This window comes from Volvox carteri (assembly GCF_000143455.1).
Source record: "Volvox carteri f. nagariensis unplaced genomic scaffold VOLCAscaffold_41, whole genome shotgun sequence".
Lineage (NCBI taxonomy): Eukaryota > Viridiplantae > Chlorophyta > Chlorophyceae > Chlamydomonadales > Volvocaceae > Volvox > Volvox carteri.
In genome coordinates, this window is record NW_003307584.1 from 1104379 (window position 1) to 1125165 (window position 20787).

The 20787-nt window shown below is 56.0% G+C and overlaps 5 protein-coding genes across 5 annotated transcripts in view; 3 read left to right on the forward strand and 2 right to left on the reverse strand.

Annotated features, from left to right (window-relative positions):
- VOLCADRAFT_95114 (uncharacterized protein) overlaps positions 1 to 964 on the reverse strand; it is a gene marked incomplete at both ends in the record, with an annotated part of 2033 nt that extends 1069 nt beyond the window's left edge. Inside the window, 2 exons of the mRNA XM_002954271.1 lie at positions 51 to 331; positions 874 to 964. Coding sequence (XP_002954317.1) covers positions 51 to 331; positions 874 to 964 — 372 coding nt within the window. The remainder of the gene's footprint in view (positions 1 to 50; positions 332 to 873) is intronic.
- A 148-nt stretch (positions 965 to 1112) lies between these two features.
- VOLCADRAFT_106332 (uncharacterized protein) lies at positions 1113 to 5506 on the forward strand (the record flags this gene model as incomplete). Its single annotated transcript, XM_002954203.1, has 10 exons — positions 1113 to 1232; positions 2155 to 2259; positions 2596 to 2655; positions 2943 to 3000; positions 3184 to 3209; positions 3489 to 3542; positions 3915 to 4007; positions 4301 to 4348; positions 4399 to 4517; positions 4926 to 5506. 10 exons carry the CDS (start codon positions 1113 to 1115, stop codon positions 5143 to 5145), a joined length of 903 nt encoding a protein of 300 aa, XP_002954249.1. The 3' UTR covers positions 5146 to 5506.
- A 1417-nt stretch (positions 5507 to 6923) lies between these two features.
- On the reverse strand, positions 6924 to 9009 carry VOLCADRAFT_82736 (uncharacterized protein; the record flags this gene model as incomplete). The annotated part of the gene is made up of 5 exons (XM_002954272.1): positions 6924 to 7267; positions 7594 to 7666; positions 8105 to 8232; positions 8558 to 8669; positions 8805 to 9009. 5 exons carry the CDS (start codon positions 9006 to 9008, stop codon positions 7149 to 7151), a joined length of 636 nt encoding a protein of 211 aa, XP_002954318.1. The 3' UTR covers positions 6924 to 7148.
- Positions 9010 to 9362: 353 nt separating this feature from the next.
- On the forward strand, positions 9363 to 17749 carry VOLCADRAFT_95117 (uncharacterized protein; the record flags this gene model as incomplete). The annotated part of the gene is made up of 12 exons (XM_002954204.1): positions 9363 to 9456; positions 9530 to 9724; positions 9799 to 9863; positions 9959 to 11160; positions 11775 to 12013; positions 12413 to 12681; positions 13569 to 13662; positions 15047 to 15082; positions 15563 to 15620; positions 16036 to 16185; positions 17189 to 17208; positions 17679 to 17749. 12 exons carry the CDS (start codon positions 9363 to 9365, stop codon positions 17747 to 17749), a joined length of 2493 nt encoding a protein of 830 aa, XP_002954250.1.
- Positions 17750 to 18826: 1077 nt separating this feature from the next.
- On the forward strand, positions 18827 to 20546 carry VOLCADRAFT_76233 (uncharacterized protein). The gene is made up of 5 exons (XM_002954205.1): positions 18827 to 19085; positions 19214 to 19447; positions 19559 to 19643; positions 19825 to 20337; positions 20412 to 20546. The coding sequence occupies exons 1-4, from the start codon at positions 19059 to 19061 to the stop codon at positions 19848 to 19850; spliced, it is 372 nt and encodes a 123-aa protein (XP_002954251.1). The 5' UTR covers positions 18827 to 19058; the 3' UTR covers positions 19851 to 20337; positions 20412 to 20546.
- Positions 20547 to 20787: the final 241 nt, after the last annotated feature.

Here is a 20787-nt window from a genome sequence, read left to right on the forward strand (position 1 = left end):
ATTTCCCCNCCCCCCACACACACACACACAAGCTCTTACAGCCCTCTTACCGGAACGAGCTCGCCACTCCCCAACTTGGCCGCCACAGGCGCTGTAGGGACGTCAAGAGGTTGGAAAGACACGCCCTCCACAGTGCCGTATATGAAGTAGCCGTTACTGCGGCGCAGTACATAGTCGAACAGTACGGCGTCGCCGGGGCCCGCAACCGGCCCGGAGCCTATGTTAAGTTCCTGGAATCGTACGCCGCTGGGGAGTTTCACAAATCTGGGCTGGTTGGGATCCACGGGGGCTCCGAGACCTGGGGAGGACCAGTCGCCTGCGTCGACGGCAGCTGGCTTGGCGACGGCGGCGGCGGGCGTTAGCGGGAAGGGGAGGAAGGTGGAGCTGGCGGCGGCGGCGGCGACGGTGGAAAGAAGGAGCTGGCGGCGGGTGGGGGTAGGGTCGGAGGTCGAGGTGGCGGTGGAGGGTGGCGCGTGGGGGGGACCAGAGGGGAGGCTAGCGGCCTGGGTGGGGTCATCGTTGGTGAGGGGAGGGGTGGAAGTGGAGGTAGTGGGAAAGTGGGCGGTTGCGGGACGGAGGCGGGCACAGGAAGGGCAGCTGCCGCTGAAGGGCCGGCGGATGGAGCGGCATGGACGGGAGATGGACGTGGAGGCGGCCGAAGCGGGAAGAGCAAGGTTCATTTTCTCCAGCGGTGAGTTAGTGACCGTTTGTAGTATCTTAGCTGTAAATTAAATATATTTTCTGTGCTTGTTGCTGAAAGTGTTCCAGGCGGCTCGCTAGCGCTTGCACGTTGCAGACCACAAAAGCCAGCCTTAAAAGGCAAATTGCTAAAATTGAAGCCTTTTCATTAGTTAATCTCAGAAAGCATTTCACCGTAAAGTGACGAGTCTGAATCGACTGCTTGTGTCAGCAAATGCGGGCGTTTCTCGTACAGCTGTACGTTAGGGCTTTTACGCAGGACCATCCATTTTAGTGTGTTACAGCTCGTATTTGAAACACTCGGGTTTATTGAGTAGACTCGAGAAGGCCGGGGCTGATTACATAAGACTTCGATATCGTATTCGACGGTCACGCTATTTTCCGTTTCAAGGGAAGGAAGGCAGTGTTCCACTATGGCTTCTCTTGTGTCTACTTCTCTTAAAAGACTGCAAGGAAAAGTCGCAGTAGTAACGGGAGGAGCGAAAGGTATCGGGTATGGATGCGCGCGGAGCCTGTGCAAGGAAGGCGCCAAGGTACGCACATCGTTTTTAAGACACTCCATATTCTATCCTATAGCTACGCAAAGAACAAGACGTGCTGTGCTTCTTGCTTTGTTCGGGACAAACGAACCGTCGGGGTGTGTGTTTGTTACAGTGGGCTCCAGACTCCCGAAGAGTAGAGCCATCGGGCCAGCTGGCCGTGCGCTGCACTAGAGACTAATATACAAATTAGATAATCACCCAGATGAGACAACTAAAAGCAAAAAGACAGTCAAACCGCGAGGAAAGGGAAGGCTGAGGACCCCCAGTTATTTCTGGGTGTTGTACATAATTACTTTTCTTCTTGTATTTGCTCCGCCTTGCCCGTAAGTGCCCCCTTCCCACGACTCATGTGCTCGCACCTCACGCGAAGAAGAACTATCTTTAGTTCATATTTGCACCATCGGCATTAGTTCTCAAGGCCAGTTGAACGCCGAGCACAGTGCAGCGCATCACCAACAGCGCAGCCCACCACCAACGACCATACCATCGCCCATCACATCGCCGAAACCTCTCGTATGCGACTGTATGACAGTTTTTCTCGTTCTCCAGCTGTTCTCAGTATGTATGTATGTGTTGACAATGACATGCCGCGACTCTAATATGCCGCTTCGTCCCAGCCGCCCCTTAGTAGGACTAGGCAAGTAAGTTATTCTTCCCCTTGCCCTCGCTTCACTAAGACAAGGGTCAATTCATTTTAACCTCTTGCAAGGCACGTCAAATGTCAACTGCCCGTTCAGCTGAAACCGACAACTCTGCGCTTCACCCGCCCTCTGGGGCGTTTTGGGTTCCCTGTCTTGCTGTCCTATTAGCATCTAAGCCTGTTTCGAGATGGTTTCGGCGTCATATGACCTCTATACGGATCTTGCACGTACATTGTACGACAATTTCCATATACGCTGTCGTACGGCTGCAGGTAGTGCTGGCAGACGTGGACCTTACTGCCGCACAGCGCAGCGCACAGGATTTGGTAACGGCAGGACACGCAGCACATGCGGTGAAATGTGATGTACGACTTAAGGTACGGCACAGTCCTTCGTCGTACTTCACTGGGTTCCGTACAGAGATCGGCGTGCCTGAGTTCCTGTGATTAGTAGAACCGCTGGTTGGTGTGTTGAGGGCACTAAGGTCCCTAAGGAGACCAGGACAACGCTAAAGCTCCAAACGCCTGCCTTCCTGCCCGCCTGGGTAACTGCCCGCCTGCCTTCCTGCCCGCCTGCCTAACTGCCCGCCTGCCTAACCTCTTTAGCATTCCTGCCTGCCTGCCTGCCTGCCTGCCTGCCTGCCTGCCTGCCTGCCTACCCGCCTGACTAGCGACCTGCCCCTGGGGGTGTTCACGGTGGCCCCATACATACAGGCGGACTGCGAGGCCGCGGTAGCAGCAGCAGTGGCGACATGGGGCAAGCTGGACATAATGGTAAGGCACTCGTACGGGTACGGCGGGTACGGCGGGTACGGCGGGTACGGCTCCGCCATGACGTAGCTACAAACAACCCACCTTGGCTCTCACCCTTCGCGTCCTTCTCCTCGCTGCTGTGATGCCTTTAGCGTCCGCGAAAATAATCATTGTCCTCATCCTCATTCTCATTCTCATCCTGGTAAAACCCACGTTTACCCCCGTGACACCCCTAACCCCCCTAACCCCCACCACCCGGCCCCTTGCCGGCGCCATCGTACCGCTCGTACACTGGGGGGGGGTCACAGGTGGCGAATGCGGGCATCGTCAAGGCCGCGCCCTTCCTGGACATGACCGAACAGGCAAGTAAGCGTGACAAATGTGGGTGTGAGTATGTATGTATGTATGTATGTATGTATGTATGTATGTTTGTAAATGTGTATTTCGCAGTGGGGTGTGAGCGCCCGAATGCTGCTGCTAGTGCTCCTTCCGCTGTCGTGCTGGTGTGATGCTACTGCTGCTGCTGCTGTGCTGCTGTCGTACTTCCAGAAAGCTGTCTCTACCGCGGCCATGCGGTACGTGCTTACTGATTGTGGCGTGGGGGTGCACGGTGTCTCCTGCATCTTTGATAAAACACACGCTGCGCTCTTCCCCCCCCCCCTCCACGTACCGCCCTGCTCCACGTAACCAAAACTTTCAAAAAGTCACAACTTACAAAAAAATAATTTACAAATAAAAAGATAGATATGCAAGCTTTTCGCACAAGTGCGCGGGCGATAATGAATGCCGGGGAACCGTGTACGGCAAACACACTTTTAACCCTGACATCAGTACGACACGGCTATTAACCTCAGGACTTCGACGATGTCGTGGGTGTCAACCTGAAAGGCGTCTTCCTTTCCTGTCAGGTAAGGTCAGGTGGCACCCAGGGGGGGGAGGGGGACGGAGGTGTGGACGGAAGGGGAAATCTCGCCGCCCGACTTAATAAAACCCAATAAAGCCTCTAGGGGAGCTCCCTGTGCGTGGTGGTTTTCTCCGCTGCTCATTTGCTGCTTCTTACCCGCTTCCCACTTTCGAAAGACTTCCCAGATCGAAGAGTTGCCGGATGGAAAAGCTGCTAAGCCACTGTATGGCCGCGTGTTGCCGCGGGTATAATATCCCCGAGTTGCTTCCCAAGCACCAAATGTCATTTTTTTCGTCCCATTTTCCAATGGCACAATACATCCTTGTACCGCTACTATTACTAAGTGTGTATACTGTCGTACATTCGTACAACGCAGGCCGCCGCTCGGCAAATGGTATCTCAGCGTGAGGCTGATCCGTCTTGGGCAGGAGGAGCCATCATCACTATGTCCTCAGTAAATGCCGTTATGGTGCGTGTGCTCGTGTGCCTCACGTGGCGGGGCTGTGTGTATGTGTGTGTATGTGTGTGTATGTGTGTGTATGTGTGTGTATGTGTATGTATGTGTGTGTATGTGTGTGTATGTGTGTGTATGTGTGTGTTTGCGAGGGGGCGGGAAGGCGAGACGCAGCGGCACTGCTCCTGCTCCTGATCCTGCGCATCAACCAAAAAAACGTATTTATTTCTGCCGGCTTAGCTAAGCCTAGGCTTCCGGTCCCGTAACGTTCCGTTGTCCTGGTGCTGTGCTTCTGCCCGCATGCGGAGGATTCCGTTTCGTACTTTTCGATTTTAGCTGACGGCATGTTTTACCAAGTCAGTTAACAACCGTCAAAACCACAACCGCCACAACCGCCGCCCCACAGGCCATACCCACCATCGCGGGCTATAACGCCAGCAAAGGCGGAGTTAACGGTCTGACACGATCCATGGCTCTGGCTCTCGCACCGCACGGCATTCGGGTCAACGGTGTAGGGCCCGGCAGGTATTTTTGGCGTACGACTGTGCGGTTGGGGTAGTTGTTGTCGTTGGTAGTCGGTAGTTCGGAGACGTTAAAGAACGGAGCAGGCCCGGACACCTGTTGATGGAGGTGGAGGTCGCGAGGATGCATGGGCGCTCGGCGGCCTTTGATGAGTGAAATTGCTTAAGGGCGCTATAAGGAGGTTTCCCGCAGCGTGGAAAGGGCTGTCACGAAGCTGCCAAACCTCATTTCGTCTGTCCTGTGTTCAGTCACTGTGTTCGTTCTTTAGACAATACTTTCTTAACCTTAGTATTAAAATGTCAGGCGATAGGGTTTTGCTCTACGCTGATGTACCAAGCTCGCGCGGCTGTTTTGTTTGCCTGCTGTGTGTGTCACAAACGGTTGTACGGCAATCCCATTCCTGCCGTACAGTATCGCAACCGACGTGCTGGCGTCCGTGGCGAGCGACGCATCGGCGCACAGACGCATCCTGTCCCGAACACCCATGGGGCGAATCGGGGAGCCGGACGAGGTGGGGGAGGTGGTGGCCTTCCTGGCGAGTGAGGCGTCGTCGTACATGACGGGCCAGGTGTTGTACGTGGATGGCGGGCGGCTGGCGCTCAACTATACGGTGGTGGTTCCAGACAGCTGAAGAGAGGGATGGCGGAGGGAGGGGGAGGCGGGGAAGCGACGAAGGGAGGTTCTGGGTTATGAAGACCACTGTTGTCATCTAGGACGGAGCGGATTTCTTTAGGTTGGGGTTACCCGGGGGGTGTGGTGCAGGGAAGGGAAGGATAACCCCCTTCCTGATGCATAAAAAATAAATTAGAGGGACATCAGGCCGGGGACTGGGACCAGATCGGTTGTTATTGCTCGGCGTTGCACGTCAATTGAAACACATACACCCTGCCTTCAAGAGTTAGTTTTCCATTTCCCTGCGGCCTCCGAAACCAGACGGTTGGTACGGCACGCGGCTAAACCGGATTAGCTGCTGGCGTGGTGTTACAGTGGCCAGAGGAGGGCTATAGCAGAGAGATAGCCTCCTTATCCATTGGGCCGCAAAGTTGCATGCTTTCTAATAAGGAGCCGCTGCCGCCCGGCATGTGTACAGCGCTAGGGTTGTTTGGGGTCCCTAACCATGTGAAATATGTTACCTGTTATTCAAATAGCTAGGGGGCTAGGAGGATCCGAATAGCTGGCCGAAGCGCATGGGAGTATCGTCTCGCCGAACGGACGACCGCCATTACACCACGGGTCGTGTTTTGTCGCATTGTGGGATGGATGGATGGATGGATGGATGAATGAATGTGCGTCGAAACACACACACACATACACGCACACACAGAACGCCATGCACAAAGACAAGGTCACGAATTATAAAAAAATGGACTCCTCGCTTCCAGGGTATGCATGCCCAGTGATCTTTCAACGTGCATTCATTCTTGGCTTGCGTATTTTACCACTTCCGGCCGCACCCCGCGAAAAGGCCCGCAAATACGAAAGCCCAATGTCAGACGTCAGAGCCCATCAGACATCATTCGCCCGCTCGCAACGGTTCACAAGAGCCTTAGGGATATTGCAATTTTCATTACCAATGTCCGTTCGCCAAAGCCCACCACCAGCTAACGCAAAAGAGGGGACCGGGATTCCTGACGCCGAATCCTTCCATGCCAAACGGCAAGCAGGCTGCACGAAAGCAGGTGAACCGCCTATCGGGTCCCCCAAAGCCTCCTACCGACCGTGCTCACCCCTTCAAGGAGCACATAGGATCCAAAGCCCTGCGACCACCACATTACAATTGTAACGCCCTACCCCAGGCCCGGCGCTGGGCGGTGCAGCTCTCAGGCATAAGGGGTCCCCCTCCACCCTCACCCACGCAGTCAGTCAAGTGCCAGCACAGCCGTTGGTGCACACAGCGCAAGGCTGCGCCCAAGAGACTCTTGCACCCACCCAGCCCCCATTCTACACCCTTTAGGTTTGGCCCCCTCCTGCCCAAGGGTGGGGTCTTCCCTTGCACCGCACGCGGGTGGCATACGAGATTTTACGGCCAAGACATGGCCACCGGTATTCATTAGGTGACCTTACAAGGAGGGCAGAGGCCAAACGTAGGGCCCGGGAGACGAGCCCTATGGCTCCATTCCCTCTGGGGCGGGTACACAGCCGCTTAGGAGGGGGAGGGGGAGGAGGCGCAGCGCATTAGGGAAGCAGTCCCAAGAGGAAGGGAAGCTCAACCGGGGAAACCGAAGAAGAACACAAATACGCTCACCATCTTAAAGCTGAATACAGAAGAAAGGTCCTCCGGCGCTACCTTCCCGAGGGCACAGTATTTCGGGCCTCGACTCTAGCAACGACATTCCAGCCAGTCACTCGAGCTCTCACAAAGCCAACACCAACACCATGTTGGTTGACGGACGGTGCTGCCGGTTTCTTCCGAACGGCATCACCGCTGCCGCCGCCACACTGGTGCGTCCGGACAAGTACCAGCTGCTTCAAATCATCACATCAAACACAAGGTGCTGCTGTATTCACAGACATTTTGTGGCCCAGTGAAGAAAGATTCCCCCCTTGCCCACCCCAACCCACGGCATCCGGTCCGGTCCAATGTGTCGCCGCCGCAGCCGCTGTCGCCACAACGCAAGGTTGCCAACGCGGCGCTCACAGCAGCTTCTTCCGCTTGAAGAAGCGGCGGAGGTACCAGAGCTGCACCAGCGCCGAAGCCACGCACACGCCGAGGGAGGCAATGCTGAACCAAGCGACCCGGGTGTTGGTCTCCTCTGCGTGCAGATGAAGGCGGACCATTGTGCAAGGTCAGGGTAGCGTTCGCATATCACTCCTTTTCCACAAGCACTTTGCCAGCTGCAAGTTCGTGCGGCCGTTGCATAAAGGGTTTTTAATCTGCCTCACTTTCACCCGAAGCTGCTGTATAGGTACCAGATCCAGGCTTGCCCAGACCTCCCATCAAAGATGACGTTTCAACCAGATGTGGTTCGGGCCTTATGTGGCCAGCTAACCCCCATCAGGTGCCCCCCGACAAATATCCTCAAACCACGTCCCCCCAGCTTTCCCGGCACGTTCTTAGGGTGTGAGGGGCCTGCCTCACCGCTGATGTTGCGCATCTCCTGCTCGCGCTGCTGCAGTTGCAGCATCTCATTGTACACCTCGCGAATATTGTCCTGCCACAACATTGAGCAACAGCGGGACCAGCAGGCAACCAATCAACTCCGTCTCTTCGTCCGTCAGCCCGCCCGTCCATCGGTGAATTGTTAGCAGTTCGCTTACTACTTTTAATAGCCCTGGTGGATCGACTTTACGTCCGGCGGCGGCAAATCCAGGTCCCCAGGACATTGGACTGGGTAGTGAGACTGGGGGACATTACGCTCAGGAGGTTCGTGAACAGCGAATCGGCCACCATGTAAAACACGTTTCCAGGAGATTCACATGCTGCTGTGCGATCCCAAACCAGAAACGTTGGGATGGTCAGGTTCAGGTGACTATTCCCAATCGTAATAGTGACTGCTCCCAGTCAATGACGCGAAATGGGTGGTCCTTTGGTGCGACCACCGTCGGCCTATGAGTCGGCACGCACGGAGGGTGGCGTCCTCCCGTCCTACCTCCAGCTTTCGCAACTCGACCGTGAGGGCGTCCAGATGCTCCTTCTTTGCAATTGCATTCCAATCAGTTGCGGCCACACCCGTGCGCCAGTCCAGCTTTAGCTTGGTCTGGTAAGCGGTTTGAATGTCTGAAGGTGCCGGTGGGCCAGAACCAGGAGCAGGGAAGGGGGAGCGCAATGCAAACGCACATATACACGAGTAAGACCTCGCCATCGTGTCGCTTCCGCACACAGACGCAGTGCGCAGTGCTGCACACCGTGTATAAAGGGGAACGCTATGACCTGCCGCGACGTACCATGTGGGGTACGCGCAGAGAGCGAAGTGGTAAAGCGGGGTTGGGGGAAAGCTATAATGCTGCTGCGCTATTACGTTGCACAAAAGGTGCCTTTTGCACGCATTGTGAGGTCCAAGCTGGCGATGTCCGTGTATCTTCCACGTCTGTTACACACGTACCTAGAACCGAGAAACAAGCCTTGTACTCCCCAGCCGTCTTGCTTGTGAACGCGAATTGCCCTTCCGTCTTGCCTGTTGCCTCATGCAAAACTGTTCCGTGGGGGTCTTCCACCTGAGCAGGATTGTTGCAGTAAGTCCTGATCAGAACCTCGAATAAGAGCAGCATAGGCCGCAGAGTCAAGAGCAATTTTGTTGGGAACAATCCTGCATCCGTAGCATGCGCTTCAGCCATGGTCTGGTCGCTGACCTTGACTGTGACCGGTGGGCTCGGCTGGTTAAGGTCCTTGCTCAGCGATCTGTAGTCTCCAACTACGATCACATTGTTATTAATCTCCTCGTAAACACATTTAATCTGGGATTGCATCTCAAACTCTAAAGCCTGTGTAAAAGTTCCGAGCGTCGCAAACAAAAGCACCAGCTGCGCCAGTATGGCGCCCCTAGCTGGTTTCATGGTTGCAATCTTCAAGTGGAACAATAGCAATGATTCTGACTTTACGCCCTGGGGTACAATCTACCTCTACGGGGAACGTACTGTCATGAGACTAAACACTTCAGCCGAATGAAATGGATTTTGTGATGTTATTTATGAATAGCATTATGATGCTACATAGTCATACTCTTATGGTTACGCTGAATCTGGCCATCCCGGTTTCTGCTGAATCTAAAAGTTAATGAAGCACCCACTTTTCTCATAGCCACCCGCTCGAATACCAAATTTTTACCTACCCATGTGACAGTTATAAACGAAACAAACTCGCAGTGCCAGCACGCAGCGGGCCGGTCGAGAAGTCCGCAGGTGGCGAAAATGTCTGAGGACCCAGCAGCTCGGGCCCCGGTGCGCCGATTGAAAATCAAGTTCGGGAACAAGCTTTTGGCTACGCATGCTGTTCGGGTTCCAGGTCGGCGACGCTTGAACGTACTCTGTGGTGCTGCCTCTCATGCCCCGTCGCTGACTGGGTGTGGGGCATGCAGGCCTGGTGAGCTCGGCATCTCAGGACAGCAAAGACGCAAAACCAGGTATGATTGGAAATTTGCCGGAGTTGCGCTTGGGGTCGTTGGCAACGCACCGGGCTGCCCGTGACGCAGGCTCAGCGCTTCAGTTGGCAAGGCTCAGGCAGGCGTCCCTTCAGGGTTATGTTCCGCCAAGTGCCACTCCTGATGCAATAGGTGCGTTTCAAGCTCGTAGGCGAGGCGAAACTCGGTGGTTGGCTTGCAATGCCTTTCATACTGTCGTGCTGCAGTCGCGCGGCTCCGGGATGGGGAAGGCTTTGCGCCCGGCTCTGAGCTTCCACCTTGGGACTTTACGGTAAGCACAAATCCCTCTTGCGGCGCTTCGTGGCGCGGTGTTGCCTAAACCTTTCGCTGTAGCATCGGCTCAGCTTCTTCACGGGTCAAACGCAGGCCCCGCGTATCCCCAAAGCCCAAGAGCGGCCTGCTAAACGCTCCCGACAGCTGTCCTGCGCGGAGGATGACAGCAAGCAGTCTTGTCAGGTTCCCTGCCCGGACGCGGCCGCGGGGCCGACCCGTCGGGATGGCCTCGGATCCTGGGCCGTCCGACTCGAAGCCGTGAACGGGATCAAGCACCAACCCCTTGCCAAACCCGACCCCACACCGGAGCACACAGGCATTCCTGTCGCGGGCAGCGGGGACAACCACACGCACGCAACAAATTTTGCTCTCGGCAGCGGTGAAAGCATTACGCGCCCAGCTATCATTGCTGTCGGCAGCGGGGAAAGCAATACGCGCACAGCTATTTTTGCTGTCGGCAGCGGCGAAAGCAATTCAGACCAGGCAACGAATAGTCAGGCGTATCTGCCGCTCTCGCCAGATGATATCGGCGATGGTGCAGGCCGAGGGGCCCCAGCTGGACCTGCTCGTGCGATCCAACCGCGGGACAGCTGTGCGGGCCAATCCTCCCTGACCACCGCAGCAGAGCCCGAGGCGGCAGGCCTGAAGCGCACCCGCCTCTATGGGTCCGCCAAGATGTCAGCAGCCGCCGCGGCCGCGGCTGCAGCTGCGGCGTCAGCAAATCTGAAGGAACCTCGTGGCAGCTCTGCCGCCGCCGCTGCAGCTGCAGCTGCGGCGGCTGCGCCGCCGCAGCCTCGGACAGTTTTATCAGCAGCAGCAGCAGCAGCGGCGCGCGCCGCAGACCCCAGTTCACCTTCACGCCGACCCAGCGGGTCCGCGCGCAGTGACGTCCCATCTACAAGTGGTCGGCCGCAGCCCGCCACGGCAGCGGGGAAGGCGCCCAAGGCACCCTCAGGTGTCTCTGTGGAGACCCAGACTTCGCAGCGCGAGTTCCCCGTGCTTCCGCTTTCCTTCTTGGAACTTCCGCGTCTCTCTGGCACTGCCCTGTCTTTTCAAAACATTGGGCCTTTTGACTTGCAGCTTGAACGGGACAACCGCAAGCTTGCAACTGAAGGGCAGGTTGACACACAGTTGGAGGAGGCGCGGCGTGTGAAGCGCCAGGGCGATCAGCTGTTTCATAGCAACTTGAAAGTCTGGACGATAAAGTCGTTGTCCAAGTACGTGACGGCATCGTTAATGTTCATGGAGACCGCGGATGCGATTCTTCAGCGGCGGGATCAGCGCTTCACGTCGAGGTGTGGCGGTTTGTTGAGGTGCTGTTGTGGTTAATATGCGAGCATTGCGTTGCCCCCCCCTCTCTCTCCCCCTCTTTCTCTCCCTCCTCCTCTCTCTCCCTCCCTCTCTCCCTGATCACATTTTTTTTCCACCCGGGTGCTTCGTCGCATCTGTCCAACGTGTCCTAATCTTCAAGCCCAACGTTGCGCTGAGCGCGTGTTGAACCCCGCCGATGCCTCCTTAGGATGAAGTCGCCCTCGATGAAGTCGCATCCTTACCCTCCAGTCCCCCCTTATCACTTCACCGTCCTCTCCTCCCCATGGTCGAATCCGCAGGTCACCATTCCGTGCCATCATTTGACGCACCTGACCGTCTTGCCCCCTTTTTTCATCTCGAAAGCCACATCGCCCCTTCCGACCTCATTCCATACCTCACACCTCACACGTGAATCCCTTTCCTACACCCGAATGAGGCGTTTGGGCAGTCGCACCGGGGCATTTTTGGCACTCTGGACGTCGAGGCAGTCGCTTCCTTTTGACTTTTGCATGTGATGCCTACTCTAAAGCATCTCACACGCGATTGCCTTCCCTGCGCCGCGGACACCGAACACCGATGCACACGCGATCGCCTTCAGGTACGTCGCGGACTTGTACCGTCAGACCGCCGATCTGCTGGTCCACACGGTGGCCAACGCCGACACGATACGCGGCAACGGCATCGGTAAGGAGGCGCTGAGGCTGCTGGCGGAGCGACTGTGCGCGCTCTGCCTGCTGCGCCACACCACGCTGATGACCGCCAACTTCAAGGCGCTGTCGGAAAAGGCACAGGCAGCGCTGCGGGAGCATCAGCGGCAACAGGCGGCCCAGGGGGCAGGTGGGTGGGGGATGTGTGTCTCGTCTCTGTTGTATTGGCCCGGGGTTCGCTCCCTACTTCTCTCCTCTGCCCTGGCTACACCCCGCTTGGGCCCCCGTGGCGGTGCCTTTGACGGCTGCTTGGCTCTTAGGCCTCAGCAGCAGCGGTGTTATTATTACAACACGTTTGCGTCTCGGACTGTGTCCTTCCCGCGCCACCGCCTCACATCGCATCTCTCTTAGCCATGATCTTCTTCTATTCATTCTTCTGGGTTTCCCCTGCTCTCTTGCTAATGGTTTCGGAGCGTAGCTGGCCCATCCGGAAGCGGCCAGCAGCCCTCGCCAGAGGACTCGAGCACTTCCTCTCTCCACGTCGCGCATGTTGGCGCGGCCGGCGCTACCACCGCCTCCGCCGCCGCAGGCGGCGGTGGCGGCGGCTCCTCCTCCGCTCCGCAGCCGCTCGCTGGCTTTGGCCACGAGCAGGTTTCGGAGTTGCTCAGCTACGCCCGTACGACAGGGCGCTTTTCCGAGTACATGAAGCGTTCCTGTAAGAGTTTCGAGGCCTTTCTAGAACGGCCCGACGTGCGCCACGACCAGCAGGCCAAGCTGGTGTGCATGCATCTGGCAGCGGTGTGCATGGACGTGGGCATGACGCCGGGGCTACGGGTCATCCATCACGCGCGCGAGGCGGTGCGGACTCTTTGCGAGGACCTGGCGCGATAACACCACTTTCGCCATTTGCGTTGCTGCCGCGTCAGAGCCACGCCGTGGCTTAGCGGGCAGCCCGGTAACTTGGTTTCGGAGCTCAGACGGCCTTGCGCGTGGGAGCGCCGAGCCCATGCTCCGTGGAGAGACGGGGGGAGGCTTTTTCCGTAGGTCCTGGTATTGTCCTGGTGCTGGCCTAGCCCTTCGCCCGAAGCTGCTGCGGCTGCGGTTGCGGCTGCGGCCTTGGTTTCGGAGCTCCGTCTGGCTGGCGAGGAGCAGTTTTACGTTGTAGCACCACATGGGCGAGAATCGTGGCAAGCTCGTGGCGCGTGGCGGCGTGATGACACACGCGGGGAAGCGTGAAGAAAGGCGGCCGCCAGCTGCCTCTACATGTCTGCCTACCTGGTATCTGGGCACATTAGCTGCTGCCGCCGCTGCAACACCTGTAGCAGCACACAGCGCGCCTGAGAGGCCGGGTGCCGGGTGCTCACCTGTGGCACCCTGTCGCGATTGCACACTTTTCACGCTCTGGTGGTCGATGTTGCTGCTGCTACTACTTGGCCAGTGGAAGGTACACAGGAGATAACTGCAGACGAATAGATGCGCAGGTGGGCAACGTGACTGGTCTGGATGGGTGGCTGGCGCCTGCCGCTTTCCTGTCTGCCTTTCGTCTTCGGCAGGGTCCATGGCTGCAGCTGCGATGGCTTGGTTGGTTGGGTTTGGTTCGAACTGGACGATACCGGCTCAGGTTTTTAATCTCGGATCGTGGCGTTGGAAAGGGACATTGGGATGATCTGGACATCGGGGTTTTCGGAGGAGCTTGTAGGACAGTTGCTGCTCCTGCTGCTGCTGCTGCTGCTGACTGCTCGAAGGCGTTTTTCCGCGGAGCAGAGGTCAGAAAACACCACATCAGTTCGTACACACAACGTTTCTTTTGTTGTCGAGGTTCTTTGCCCCGCCGGGAAGGTGCGTCGAGGAACGCAGGAGGGGGCTTACTCGCTTTCCCGGGCTCCGAGCGGAGCTATCTGACCCAAGAAGACACCGGAAGTTTTGTGACGACGTGAGGTGGCGCAGCAGTTTGCATGGTGTAGCTTGTAGGCCGCTTGCTCGCTGGCTGCCGTCGTCGGGCGGTGATGGTGCCCGAGAGACCGCCGGGAGAGAGAGAGGCGCTGCGTGGACGGGGCGCTGCGTGACTTCTACGCCCTCTGCTGGGTGCTTGATCGATCCCGACCAGCCCCTGATGGAAGCTCCTTAGAAGAGGTGGAGGAGGAGAGGCAAGAGGAGAGGGAGGAAGGGGAGGGGAAGGAGAGGGAGGAGGGGGAGCGGGCTGCGGTTTGAAAATGAGGTCAGAAAGCATTGCAGCGTGGACAGTAACTCGTCTCAGCTTGCCCTCCTGCCCTCTGGTGCCGCTGTCCCGATCCCGGGTAGTCGCATGATGCCCTTTGCTTGCGAGCCGACGCAACAACGGCTGGTGCATCGGCAGTCGGCTGGTGTGCTGCAATGAGCTGGTGCTGCTGCGATCGCCGGGTACTGTGGCCTCATATGCCGGCCGTGTAGCATCATGCGGCCGTGTAGCTTCATATGCGGGGTATTGATTGCGTAGCTGCAGGTGGGACGGGGGCCGCAGGTGGTGTGTAGCAGTGGACATGCGTGGGTCGGGTTTTTGCGGATGAAGAGGAACAGGGGGAAAGTCGAACCACGAACGAGTGAAGTGGTGCTGCCAGGGCCAGATGAAGAGGGGGAGGCGGACACCAAGTGGTCGCAGCTGCAGCGACTTACACGGTACAGCTAGATAGGTGGTGTTTTTTTTAGGCTGACTGGGAGCGGCCGAGGAGACGATGTGTAGCAGTTTGTACAGGAGGTAGCACCGCACCGCACCGCACCGCTCCGCTCCGCTTATTTCCAAAAGGCATACGCTGCGACAAAGGCGTTTTAAACATAGTTTTCTCAGAGAGGCATCGCAGAGAACAGCACCTCGCTGCTGCAGATGTTTGATGTGAATGGGCTCGCGGGTGGGAGAGAGCAGTTATGGTTTTTTTTTGCGCTACGGGGTTGGGTTTTTACCCGAATGAATGGCCTGTGGCATTGCAGCGCGGCTGCTGCTCCCACCCCGGCGGCACCTCGGGTTTCGATAGGGCGCGCGAGAGGTGGCCTTTGGTAAAGCAACGGGGATGTATGGAAAAGGAAGACGCAGGACTTGGACTTGTGATGATGACGCGGAGGGGCTGGGGGGCCGGATGAGAGGACAAAAGGGGCCGCCTGGACCTGGGGCCAAGGGACGAAGGGCCAGAGCTCACATGGCGTGTCTACCACTGGCCATCACCACCGTCGTATCATGCCCGCCTTACAGAACCGTACGCCAGGCAGATGACCGGCCTTGGTGCGGGTGGGCCGCGGCAGATGCGCCTCTAGGTCATAGTCGATCACAGTCACAGAGTACTCGGACGAGAGGATCCAGAAAAGAGGTGGAGAACTGGCCGCACTGTGGAAGGGATGGGACTCGGCGTGGGTGGAAAGCTGTGGGTCTCTTTCTAAATTGGTTGGGACAGTAAATGGAGGCGGCGGTGTCGGCTGGTGGACGAAACACGCACCACCCCGATCACCATCATCGCCATCGTCATGACCTTCTCTGATACCAAGCCGGCCGCAAGCATGGTTGTCATCATTTTCCCGTCATCGCTATATCTTTTCCATTTTGCACGGAGCAATGACCAAGTGGCAGACTGGCAGTGCGATGGCACCAGCGCTCTTGCTTCCCATGTCGTTGGCTGAGCGCAATTTGTGTCCAGGTCTCTAGCCCAGTAGACAGAGCGCGCCCGCCTGCCAGTTCGCTTGTTTGTTCCTTCATTCGTTCGTTCGCTCGCAGATGGACGCATCAGTAGCAGTGTCGAAGGGATCCTAGGCAGATGCAAGGCAGCGAGGGAGTGAGGAAGGGAGTCAACAGTAGTAGCCGCCCCACGTGTTTTGTTTGGCTGTGGCCGGGCCTGCTTCTGGAAGGACGATTCCAGTTAGCATCCCCTCGCCTGGCTGGCTGTATGGCATGCGGTTGACTGCTAGCTAGTGAGTTAGGGGAGTAGCTAGGAACGTTTAGCGGTCAGGGAAGGGAAAGGAAGGGAAGGAAACCGCGTGGTCTTGGTACGGCATAGCTTTGTGGACATCTTGTCTGTTAAATAGACAGGCCGACGAACAGCACGCCACGCCGCGCCACGCCGCGCCCGGCTCTCTGTCCGTGCATACTGTCCGCAACTCCTCTTCCTCCGCGCCTTCGCGTCTGGGTCTGTTCTCAATCCGCGTCTTCTGCGGGCCCCCCCCTCGCTCCTCGTGTGCTCCTTTCTGAAGCTCTTCTCGGTCTCATAGCCCGCTGGACCCCCAGATGGCGCTTAGGCGGTGCCGCGATCCTGGTTCCCGGGACGTCATTGGCGTTCGGCCTCACCGGCCTCTTGTATGGCTTCAGGGCAGGAGAAAGGTGTCGCCGTTGTCTTTGGGTCAGTGAGCTTGCACTTTTTCTTTTCCCCACCGAGTCCTTTCGCTCCGCTGAGCTTTGTTGTCCCGGCACCAGCTGCCGTAGGGGTGAAAGCAACTAGAGAGAAGTGAGACCGGCGCACGCATCACGAAAATGTCAGCTTCCTTGTTCGTTCTATTCCATGCATACCAATCCATGGCTGGTAGATGTAATACGAGAGTGTGCTATTAGGGACTTATTAGGCATGAACTATGTATGAGTGGGCCGCCACGGACGTGCCTGTCGTACGGCGCATGTCCATAGCTTGCTTAAGGAGATCTTAAGGAAGAGGTGCGCTGGACATGAAGCGGCAGGAGGCGCAGCGTTGTTGTTGCTGCTGCTGCTGCTGCTACCGCTGCGGCTACTTTTTCTGCTACTGCTGCTGCTATTACTGCTGTACTTCTACAGCTGCTGCTACAGCCGAGTGTGGTCTTCAGGGGAGGGCTCGGGCCCTGTTTGCATTTACATCCGCGTGTCAGCAAATCGGACGTCATGTTCGTAAAAAGCTATTACTCCAGCCAATTGTTTAAATATGCGCTGATTTGATGACAAGGAGTAAGTTAGCGATGGGCTGTACGTCGTTGGGTAGGCGCTGTAGGAGTGGCGGCAGCGGTTATGGTGCGGTTATTACGTTGTCGCGGTGGTGCTTGCTCGGTTGGGGTGTTGTAAGGGGATAGCCCTCCTTTTGGTGGGCAGGGGTGTTTCTGCGCGGCTCTGATGCAGATGACGAAGGGGGGCTTCAAGGAGGTGGCGAGGTGGTTGAGATGGGTATTGTTGTCTAGGTGAGCGTCAATAGGTGAAGCATTGCATATATTTTAGGACAAACCATCCCCAGAACGAGGAGAGTTTTTTGCATTGGGTCGTTTCTGCAAGTAAGGCTTGCATAATAGGAGGTGTGCAGCAGTTTAATGCTGTCGTGCTGATCAGTTGTGCGTGTGTGCGTTTTGTAGTGAACTTCTTGTAGAACTATTTTTGTTGACATGGTCGCAGGTGTGTTGTTGTTTGGGGAGGTGCGTGCTATGATGCGCGTACGGATCCTCCCAAGGCTTACCTAGTCATGATGGTGTCCCCTTGCACTAGTTTTCCGCAGATCGGTGCGCATATGGTTAAGAGGTATGATGTCGACATCATGGACGCCGACTGCAGCGACGTCTCGCAGAGGCGTTTCTCTGTGGTGGAGGGGACTTAGATACATGCGAAATTGCTGGAAGGTTTGTTTTTATTAAGGGAGTCCTGAAGGGGCGAAGCCGTGGTGGTGATATTGAATTGCCGATGTTCTTTTACCATTGCCTGCTTTCCTTCGTCAGTACGGCGCCGGTTTGAAGCCTTGAGCCTTGCTCCCGCGGGAAGCGCGGGGGGGGGGTCTAATAGCATGGACGCTCTGGTCGACGGGTCTGAAATGCGCCGGGACCGTCTTCCTTTGGCTCTTACAGGATTTACATGTGTGCCGGGCCGCCAACTGATTTCTCTCCGTATGTAGCTGACGGTGACGGCTGTCGAAGTGCCAGCCGCAGCTGGGCTCACGCGGGGGCTGCTAAACTGAAGCACTGATTCCCACGGCTGTGGTGTTCTCTTTCCTTGCTGTTTAATAACCGGAAACCATACAAGCGCCCTCCGCTTGCCACATCAGGGGGTTCCCATAGCATCTCCGCATAAGCTGTGACGAGTGGTCATGGGATCTCTGTGGGCATCGTCGCAGCAGACATGCTCGACATGGACAGGTGCGAACGTTGTGCTTAGGGTATTTCCTATGCCAGCCTTTGTAAGAGCCGGTATAACGTGATTGATTGAGAAGAACGATCCCAAGAGTGCTCGAGCACCCAGTTGTAAAGATGTGGGAAGACATAAGACGCGTCGTGGACGTGCTAAGATCCACTTTGCCAAATTTATATCCAGGGTTTCTACACTTGGGGTTAGCGCCGGAGATTTTGCCTTGGTATTAGTAACCCCTTGTGGATTTAGCTGGCCCCAACAAACACAACGCCGTACTGTTAGGCGCTAATCCCAAGCTTGGACAACCCCTTAGCATTCCCTATGAAAGAAATGATATACCATACATGCAACAGAGAATATTTTGCACATTCCCCTGGCAATGTTCTCCAAACGCTATATTTCGCTCATTGTATACGACCCGAGAGAAGAAGGAAGACCCTCCCAACAAGGGCATTTCTTGATGGTCGCGATTGATGTGCAGGGCGTCAGGTATAGAAGAACAGCAAGAACTTTACCCTCCAAATATATTTTTAATGCTGGCAACAAGCTGTTCATTTAAATTCCTTCACGAATGCGCACCGTCAGCTCCTTGCTTGAGGCAGTTGAGTCTTTTGGACATTGGGGTTGTAAAAGCCCGCGCCTGGCACATTGCCAAGCGAATGCGACGGGTTGAAACCCAAGCTTTCTGATGCGGTTCAAGCAATACATTGCCAGCGGGAAGAAGCAGTCAAAATGCTCGCTTCCTTCAGCCGGGGGCCCCGTCGGTCGACCAGCGATGTCTCGATGTTGCATATGATAACTTGGCGTCATGTTACCTGATGGCTGGTTGCACGACCGAAGTGGACGGACAGCACGAACATCGGTACTGCACTTGCAGATAATTGCCATCGCGGCTTCGAATTTCAAAAATCTTGGCGATGTTCCAGAGTCTTTTCCCGCAAAACATTCAACCGCGTAAGGTTTGCGGGACTATGAAATTGTACGGACCGTGAAAGTCTTCTAGACTTTTGGACCGCCTCCTCTCCCGAAATAGTATTTTTATCGTCATCTGTTGATTACACTCTGTTGGGGTGACGGTGCGCTGACCCACTGCGGGGTCTAGGGGCGCTAGCTTGGTGATCAGTGTGGTCCTTGTGTCCGGTGGGAAATGGCGAATCCAGAGGCCGTAGGCAACGTAAGTAGGGTCAGGGAGGTGAACGGCCTGGAAATATTGGACTACAAAACTCTGCGACATCTCTGGGTGACCGCCTTCCTTGGCCGCGCTCGGCTTGATCACTTAGCCTTGCATGGAATTGGCTGCAGGCTTTCTTGGACTACTTTTACAACCTGTTCGCAACCAATCGCGCTGCACTGGCTAGCCTCTATCAGGACTCCAGTCTCCTCACGTTCGAGGGGGCAAAGTTCCAGGGCCAACAGAACATTATCAACAAGCTGACGACGATGCCCTTTCAAAAGGTTGCAGTGCAGCGGGACACCGTTGATATCCAGCCGTCGATCTCGGGCGGCATCCTCATTTTCGTGACGGGCAAGCTGATGGTGAGAACATGCGACTGGGATTCATGCTGGACCTTTTTCATTCAGCGGACACTTGTTCGTGCATTGGGGGTGACTCCACAATTACTGACGGCGTGATAACACTGCACGCAGCCCGAGGGGGAAAGCATTCCTTTGAAATTCAGCCAGGCATTTCACCTCATGCCTACGCCGGCTAGCAGCTTTGTGGTAACTAACGGTGAGTACTAATATACGGGTAGGTGTTTTTACGTTCTGGGTACACTTAGGGTCTTCTCGGATGCAGGCATGTAACAGTGTTGCGTATGGTGATAGGTCCACCCGTCAATGCTAGATGCCCCCCCCACTTCGTACCAGCCTAGGCGCAACCCGATTTCCCGCCATGTCGTCCCTTCCCACAGACATGTTCCGCCTCAACTACGGTTAAGCACACTTGCCGTGCAGTGGATTGCATGCGGCGTTGTGTTTGAGTAAGATTGCCGCCTTCAGCGCCGCGCGCGGCAAAGGTGTGTACATTTTAAGCTGGCGCTTCCAGTTCAATCCGGAGATGTAAGGTGGATATTATTACGTGGAAATTACTGAACTTGGATGGTGAAGTGGTTGTGGCGGTCATGGAGCTTGGGTAGCAAGCGGGACATATGGCTGGTTATTGCTTTGGCCCCAGGAGGATTCAATTGGGATGTGCCTAAGTCTGTAAGGGAATGAAACGCTTGTGCCTGTAATGCGTGAATAGGCTTTGCGTTACACATGCCGTGTCCATTCGTATACAAGCAAACCTTGCGATATACAAGCACGCATGCAATACCAAAAACGACATTCTTCAGAGCTTGTTGAATTTTTTCTTCAATGCCAAAAGTTGCGCCTCGATATCATCCTTGTTTGAGCGCTCAGCAGCTTGTCCTTGTGCTCCAAACCTGAGTTTACAAGAGAGGGGGAAAGAAGGCTAGTGACAGACTGTTGAGAAGGCTTATATGCGCACAGGACTTACTCCTTTGCATCCACTAGCGGCAGACGGGAGGGTACAGATCATACAGCAAACCCGAACAACAGCAAACCCGAACAGCAGCGTCATGCTGTTGTTAACCGGTCTTGTATGGTGATCGCTATACGATTAGTATAACCTATTACAGCAAAAAACAGAATTAGCAAGACAGAATGACAGCAGGTCATGGCAGTGCCGCTGGCCTTTCCTGGAGCGAATTTTTCTTTGATGTAAAGTATGAAGCCATGAAAGCTTGCAAATGACGGGAAGCAGTGAAGGCAGACAACGCAATCAATCCCACATGAGCCTCCCCGGTAAAGTATTGCCTGTGACCGAGTACGGTACCGCGACATTGTTCTCAAGAAAATTCCCGACATGGCTG

Bases quoted from the DNA above. Each gene is read 5' to 3' on its own strand.
- VOLCADRAFT_76233 (XM_002954205.1), top strand. From the start codon at position 19,059: ATGGCGAATCCAGAGGCCGTAGGCAAC. The intron at 19,086-19,213 runs GTAAGTAGGGTC...AATTGGCTGCAG, and splicing joins ATCCAGAGGCCGTAGGCAAC to GCTTTCTTGGACTACTTTTA. The intron at 19,448-19,558 runs GTGAGAACATGC...CACTGCACGCAG, and splicing joins TCGTGACGGGCAAGCTGATG to CCCGAGGGGGAAAGCATTCC.